Here is a 7,741-nt window from a genome sequence, read left to right on the forward strand (position 1 = left end):
AGGCAGCATCCTGGTGAATCTCCTCTGCACCCTCTCTAATCCAGGCAGCATCCTGGTGAATCTCCTCTGCACCCTCTCTAATCCAGGCAGCATCCTGGTGAATCTCCTCTGCACGCTCTCTAATCCAGACAGCATCCTGGTGAATCTCCTCTGCTCCCTCTCTAATCCAGGCAGCGTCCTGGTGAATCTCCTCTGCTCCCTCTCTAATCCAGGCAGCGTCCTGGTGAATCTCCTCTGCACCCTCTCTAATCCAGGCAGCGTCCTGGTGAATCTCCTCTGCACCCTCTCTAATCCAGGCAGCATCCTGGTGAGTCTCCTCTCCACCCTCTCTAATCCAGGCAGCATCCTGGTGAATCTCCTCTGCACCCTCTCTAATCCAGGCAGCGTCCTGGTGAATCTCCTCTGCACCCTCTCTAATCCAGGCAGCATCCTGGTGAGTCTCCTCTCCACCCTCTCTAATCCAGGCAGCGTCCTGGTGAATCTCCTCTGCACCCTCTCTAATCCAGGCAGCACCCTGGCGAATCTCCTCTGCACCCTCTCTAATCCAGGCAGAGTCCAGGTGAATCTCCTCTGCTCCCTCTCTAATCCAGGCAGCATCCTGGTGAATCTCCTCTGCACTCTCTCTAATCCAGACAGCATACTGGAGAATCTCCTCTGCACCCTCTCTAATCCAGGCAGCATACTGTTAGTGTGTTCACGGAGAGTTGGTGCTCGGGGAGAGTTGGTGTTCGGGGACAGTGTGTTCGGGGAGAGGTGGTATTGGGGGACAGTGTGTGCTGGAGAGTGTCTGTGGGCTGTGGGAGGGGATTCGGTGTCTGGGAGGGAGGGGATTCGGTGTCTGGGGGGAGGGGATTCGGTGTCTGGGAGAGAGGGGATTCGGTGTCTGGGGGGAGGGGATTCGGTGTCTGGGGGAGGGGATTCGGTGTCTGGGAGAGAGGGGATTCTGTGTCTGGGGGAGGGGATTCGGTGTCTGGGGGGGAGGGGATTCGGTGTCTGGGGGGAGGGGATTCGGTGTCTGGGGGGAGGGGATTCGGTGTCTTGGGGGGAGGGGATTCGGTGTGTGGGGAAGGAGATTCGGTGGGAGGGAGGGGATTCAGTATGTGGGAGAGGGGATTCGGTGTCTGGGAGGGAGGAGATTCGGTGTCTGGGAGGGAGGAGATTCGGTGTGTGGGAGGGGATTCGGTGTGGGGGAGGGGATTCGGTGTGTGTGGGAGGGGATTCGGTGTGTGTGGGAGGGGATTCGGTGGGAGGGGGGACTTGATGTGTGGGAGGGGATTCGGTGTGTGGGAGGGGATTCGGTGTGTGGGAGGGGAATCAGTGTCTGGGAGGGAGAGGATTCGGTGTGGGGGAGAGGATTCGGTGTGGGGGAGAGGATTCGGTGTGTGGGAGGGGATTCGGTGTGTGTGGGAGGGGATTCGGTGTGTGTGGGAGGGGATTCGGTGGGAGGGGATTCGGTGGGAGGGGGGATTTGATGTGTGGGAGGGGATTCGGTGTGTGGGAGGGGATTCGGTGTGTGGGAGGGGATTCGGTGTGTGGGAGGGGAATCGGTGTGAGGGAGGGGATTCGGTGTGGGGGAGAGGATTCGGTGTGTGGGGGGGATTCGGGGTGTGGGAGGGGATTCGGTGTGTGGGGGGGATTCGGTGTCTGTGGAAGGGGATTCGGTGTCTGTGGGAGGGGATTCGGTGACTGGGAGGGAGGGGATTCGGTGGGAGGGAGGGGATTCGGTGGGAGGGAGGGGATTCGATGTGGGGGAGGGGATTCGGTGTGGGGGAGGGGATTCGGTGTCTGGGAGGGGGGGAGGGGATTCGGTGTCTGGGAGGGAGGGAGGGAGGGGATTTGGCGTCTGGGGGGGAGGGCATTCGGTGTCTGAGAGGGAGGGGATTCGGTGTGTGAGGGGGATTCGGTGTGTGGGGGGGGATTCGGTGTGTGTGGGAGGGGATTCGGTGTCTGGGAGAGAGGGGATTCGGTGTGTGTGGGAGGGGATTCGGTGTGTGTGGGAGGGGATTCGGGGTGTGGGAGGGGATTCGGGGTGTGGGAGGGGATTCAGGGTGTGGGAGGGGATTCGGTGTGTGTGTGGGAGGGGATTCGGTGTGGGGGAGGGGATTCGGTGTGGGGGAGGGGATTCGGTGTGTGTGTGGGAGGGGATTCGGTGTATGGGGGGATTCGGTGTATGGGGGGATTCGGTGTATGGGGGGGATTCGGTGTATGGGGGGGATTCGGTGTGTGTGTGGGATGGGATTCGGTGTCTGGGAGGGAGGGGATTCGGTGTCTGGGAGGGAGGGGATTCGGTGTCTGGGAGGGAGGGGATTCGGTGTGTGTGGGGGGGATTCGGTGTGTGTGGGGGGGATTCGGTGTGTGTGGGGAGAATTCGGTGTGTGTGTGGGGGATTCAGTGTGTGGGGGATTCAGTGTGTGGGGGGATTCGGTGTGTGGGGGGATTCGGTGTGTGGGAGGGGATTCGGTGTGTGGGGGAGGGGGTTCGGTGTCTGTGTGGGGGAGGGGGTTCGGTGTCTGTGTGGGGGAGGGGGTTCGGTGTCTGTGTGGGGGAGGGGGTTCGGTGTCTGTGTGGGGGAGGGGGTTCGGTGTCTGTGTGGGGGGGTTCGGTGTCTGTGTGGGGGGGTTCGGTGTCTGTGTGGGGGGGATTCGGTGTCTGGGGGGGGATTCGGTGTCTGGGAGGGAGGGGATTCGGTGTGGGGGAGGGGATTCGGTGTGGGGGAGGGGATTCGGTGTCTGGGAGGGAGGGGATTCGGTGTCTGGGAGGGAGGGGATTCAGTGTGGGGGAGGGGATTCAGTGTGGGGGAGGGGATTCAGTGTGGGGGAGGGAATTCGGTGTCTGGGAGGGAGGGAGGGAGGGGATTCGGTGTGTGGGAGGGGATTCGGTGTCTGGGGGGAGGGGATTCGGTGTGGGGGGAGGGGATTCGGTGTGGGGGGAGGGGATTCGGTGTCTGGGAGGGAGGGAGGGAGGGAGGGAGGGAGGGAGGGGATTCGGTGTATGGGGGGATTCGGTGTATGGGGGGGATTCGGTGTATGGGGGGGATTCGGTGTGTGTGTGGGATGGGATTCGGTGTCTGGGAGGGAGGGGATTCGGTGTCTGGGAGGGAGGGGATTCGGTGTCTGGGAGGGAGGGGATTCGGTGTGTGTGGGGGGGATTCGGTGTGTGTGGGGGGGATTCGGTGTGTGTGGGGAGAATTCGGTGTGTGTGTGGGGGATTCAGTGTGTGGGGGATTCAGTGTGTGGGGGGATTCGGTGTGTGGGGGGATTCGGTGTGTGGGAGGGGATTCGGTGTGTGGGAGGGGATTCGGTGTGTGGGGGAGGGGGTTCGGTGTCTGTGTGGGGGAGGGGGTTCGGTGTCTGTGTGGGGGAGGGGGTTCGGTGTCTGTGTGTGGGGGGGTTCGGTGTCTGTGTGGGGGGGTTCGGTGTCTGTGTGGGGGGGATTCGGTGTCTGGGGGGGGATTCGGTGTCTGGGAGGGAGGGGATTCGGTGTGGGGGAGGGGATTCGGTGTGGGGGAGGGGATTCGGTGTCTGGGAGGGAGGGGATTCAGTGTGGGGGAGGGGATTCAGTGTGGGGGAGGGGATTCAGTGTGGGGGAGGGAATTCGGTGTCTGGGAGGGAGGGAGGGAGGGGATTCGGTGTGTGGGAGGGGATTCGGTGTCTGGGGGGAGGGGATTCGGTGTCTGGGGGGAGGGGATTCGGTGTGGGGGGAGGGGATTCGGTGTGGGGGGAGGGGATTCGGTGTCTGGGAGGGAGGGAGGGAGGGAGGGAGGGAGGGAGGGGATTCGGTGTGGGGGAGGGGATTCGGTGTGTGTGTGGGAGGGGATTCGGTGTATGGAGGGGATTCGGTGTATGGGGGGATTCGGTGTATGGGGGGATTCGGTGTATGGGGGGGATTCGGTGTATGGAGGGGATTCGGTGTATGGGGGGGATTCGGTGTATGGGGGGGATTCGGTGTCTGGGGGGATGGGATTCGGTGTGTGTGTGGGATGGGATTCGGTGTCTGGGAGGGAGGGGATTCGGTGTCTGGGAGGGAGGGGATTCGGTGTCTGGGAGGGAGGGGATTCGGTGTGTGTGTGGGGGATTCAGTGTGTGGGGGGATTCGGTGTGTGTGTGGGGGATTCAGTGTGTGGGGGGATTCGGTGTGTGGGGGGGGATTCGGTGTGTGGGGGGGGATTCGGTGTGTGGGGGGATTCGGTGTGTGTGTGGGGGATTCAGTGTGTGGGGGGATTCAGTGTGTGGGGGGATTCGGTGTGTGTGTGGGGGATTCAGTGTGTGGGGGGATTCGGTGTGTGTGTGGGGGATTCGGTGTGTGTGTGGGGGATTCAGTGTGTGGGGGGATTCAGTGTGTGGGGGGATTCGGTGTGTGTGGGGGGATTCGGTGTGTGTGGGGGGATTCGGTGTGTGGGGGGGGATTCGGTGTGTGGGGGGGGATTCGGTGTGTGGGAGGGGATTCGGTGTGTGGGGGAGGGGGTTCGGTGTCTGTGTCGGTGTCTGTGTGAGGGGGTTCGGTGTCTGTGTGGGGGGGATTCGGTGTCTGGGAGGGAGGGGATTCGGTGTCTGGGAGGGAGGGGATTCGATGTCTGGGAGGGAGGGGATTCGGTGTGGGGGAGGGAATTCGGTGTCTGGGAGGGAGGATTCGGTGTGGGGGAGGGAATTCGGTGTCTGGGAGGGAGGGGATTCGGTGTGGGGGAGGGAATTCGGTGTCTGGGAGGGAGGGAGGGAGGGGATTCGGTGTGTGGGAGGGGATTCGGTGTCTGGGTGGGAGGGGATTCGGTGTCTGGGAGGGAGGGGATTCGGTGTCTGGGGGTGAGGGGATTCGGTGTCTGGGGGTGAGGGGATTCGGTGTGTGTGGGAGGGGATTCGGTGTGTGTGGGAGGGGATTCGGTGTCTGGGATGGGATTCGGTGTGGGATGGGATTCGGTGTGTGGGAGGGGATTCGGTGTCTGGGGGGAGGGGATTCGGTGTGTGTGGGAGGGGATTCGGTGTCTGGGGGTGAGGGGATTCGGTGTGTGTGGGAGGGGATTCGGTGTGTGTGGGAGGGGATTCGGTGTGTGTGGGAGGGGATTCGGTGTGGGAGGGGATTCGGTGTCTGGGGGGAGGGGATTCGGTGTGGGATGGGATTCGGTGTCTGGGATGGGATTCGGTGTCTGGGATGGGATTCGGTGTCTGGGGGGAGGGGATTCGGTGTGTGGGAGGGGATTCGGTGTGTGGGAGGGGATTCGGTGTCTGGGGGGAGGGGATTCGGTGTGTGGGATGGGATTCGGTGTGTGGGAGGGGATTCGGTGTCTGGGGGGAGGGGATTCGGTGTCTGGGATGGGATTCGGTGTCTGGGATGGGATTCGGTGTCTGGGGGGAGGGGATTCGGTGTGTGGGAGGGGATTCGGTGTGTGGGAGGGGATTCGGTGTCTGGGGGGAGGGGATTCGGTGTGTGGGATGGGATTCGGTGTGTGGGAGGGGATTCGGTGTCTGGGATGGGATTCGGTGTGGGATGGGATTCGGTGTGGGATGGGATTCGGTGTGTGGGATGGGATTCGGTGTGTGGGAGGGGATTCGGTGTCTGGGATGGGATTCGGTGTGGGATGGGATTCGGTGTGTGGGAGGGGATTCGGTGTCTGGGGGGAGGGGATTCGGTGTGTGTGGGAGGGGATTCGGTGTCTGGGGGTGAGGGGATTCGGTGTGTGTGGGAGGGGATTCGGTGTGTGTGGGAGGGGATTCGGTGTGGGAGGGGATTCGGTGTCTGGGGGGAGGGGATTCGGTGTGGGATGGGATTCGGTGTCTGGGATGGGATTCGGTGTCTGGGGGGAGGGGATTCGGTGTGTGGGAGGGGATTCGGTGTGTGGGAGGGGATTCGGTGTCTGGGGGGAGGGGATTCGGTGTGTGGGATGGGATTCGGTGTGTGGGAGGGGATTCGGTGTCTGGGGGGAGGGGATTCGGTGTCTGGGGGGAGGGGATTCGGTGTCTGGGATGGGATTCGGTGTCTGGGATGGGATTCGGTGTCTGGGGGGAGGGGATTCGGTGTGTGGGAGGGGATTCGGTGTGTGGGAGGGGATTCGGTGTCTGGGGGGAGGGGATTCGGTGTGTGGGATGGGATTCGGTGTGTGGGAGGGGATTCGGTGTCTGGGGGGAGGGGATTCGGTGTCTGGGGGGAGGGGATTCGGTGTCTGGGAGGGGATTCGGTGTCTGGGATGGGATTCGGTGTCTGGGATGGGATTCGGTGTCTGGGTGGGAGGGGATTCGGTGTCTGGGAGGGAGGGGATTCGGTGTGAGGGAGGGGATTCGGTGTGGGGGAGGGAATTCGGTGTCTGGGAGGGAGGGAGGGAGGGGATTCGGTGTGTGGGAGGGGATTCGGTGTGGGATGGGATTCGGTGTCTGGGATGGGATTCGGTGTGTGGGAGGGGATTCGGTGTGTGTGGGAGGGGATTCGGTGTGTGTGGGAGGGGATTCGGTGTGGGAGGGGATTCGGTGTCTGGGGGGAGGGGATTCGGTGTGGGATGGGATTCGGTGTCTGGGATGGGATTCGGTGTCTGGGTGGGAGGGGATTCGGTGTCTGGGAGGGAGGGAGGGAGGGGATTCGGTGTGTGGGAGGGGATTCGGTGTGGGATGGGATTCGGTGTCTGGGATGGGATTCGGTGTGTGGGATGGGATTCGGTGTGTGTGGGAGGGGATTCGGTGTGTGTGGGAGGGGATTCGGTGTGTGTGGGAGGGGATTCGGTGTGGGAGGGGATTCGGTGTCTGGGGGATGGGATTCGGTGTCTGGGGGATGGGATTCGGTGTCTGGGGGATGGGATTCGGTGTCTGGGGGTGAGGGGATTCGGTGTGTGTGGGAGGGGATTCGGTGTCTGGGGGTGAGGGGATTCGGTGTCTGGGGGATGGGATTCGGTGTCTGGGGGATGGGATTCGGTGTCTGGGGGTGAGGGGAGTCGGTGTGTGTGGGAGGGGATTCGGTGTCTGGGGGATGGGATTCGGTGTCTGGGGGATGGGATTCGGTGTCTGGGGGTGAGGGGATTCGGTGTCTGGGGGATGGGATTCGGTGTCTGGGGGATGGGATTCGGTGTCTGGGGGATGGGATTCGGTGTCTGGGGGATGGGATTCGGTGTGGGATGGGATTCGGTGTCTGGGATGGGATTCGGTGTCTGGGAGGGGATTCGGTGTCTGGGATGGGATTCGGTGTGTGTGGGAGGGGATTCGGTGTGGGAGGGGATTCGGTGTCTGGGGGATGGGATTCGGTGTCTGGGGGATGGGATTCGGTGTCTGGGAGGGGATTCGGTGTCTGGGATGGGATTCGGTGTCTGGGAGGGAGAGACTCGGCAAGCACCCCAGGGTGGGGGGGAGCGTTACCTTCTTCGAGGTTGATGAAGTCCTGCCGCTGCTCCTGGTCTCCCGTCCGGCGGTTCCGGGACCGCTCCATGATGTGGGCTCGGTCCCCGATGTGGTGGCCGATCGCCACCTTCTCCATACCGCTCTCCGAGTCGCGTACCGAGCGCCGGGTCTCCCGGATCTGGGGGGAGAGACGCACAGGGGCGAGTGAGATACTCTGACGCCCTGCGACCCCGGTCTCCGGTTCCACCTCACTTCTCCCGCTCCCCGCTCCTCAAACCACAGGTTCATCCTCCGTCCTCTCCCTCCCTCCCTCCCTCGCTCTCCCTCCACGTCACTCTCCCTCCCTCCCTCCCTCGCTCTCCCTCCACGTCACTCTCCTTCCCTCCCTCCCTCTCCCCGTCTGTCTCTCTCCCTCCCTCGCTCTGCCC

General features: G+C 63.0%; 1 protein-coding gene across 1 annotated transcript in view; it reads right to left on the reverse strand.

Annotated features, from left to right (window-relative positions):
• LOC134341566 (myeloid leukemia factor 2-like) overlaps positions 1 to 7,741 on the reverse strand; it is a 35,043-nt gene that overhangs the window by 5,604 nt on the left and 21,698 nt on the right. The window contains exon 2 of the mRNA XM_063039431.1: positions 7,332 to 7,535. Within this exon, the coding sequence (XP_062895501.1) occupies positions 7,332 to 7,535 (204 nt within the window). The remainder of the gene's footprint in view (positions 1 to 7,331; positions 7,536 to 7,741) is intronic.

This window comes from Mobula hypostoma, unplaced genomic scaffold (genome assembly GCF_963921235.1).
Source record: "Mobula hypostoma unplaced genomic scaffold, sMobHyp1.1 scaffold_36, whole genome shotgun sequence".
Classification (NCBI taxonomy): Eukaryota; Metazoa; Chordata; class Chondrichthyes; order Myliobatiformes; family Myliobatidae; genus Mobula; species Mobula hypostoma.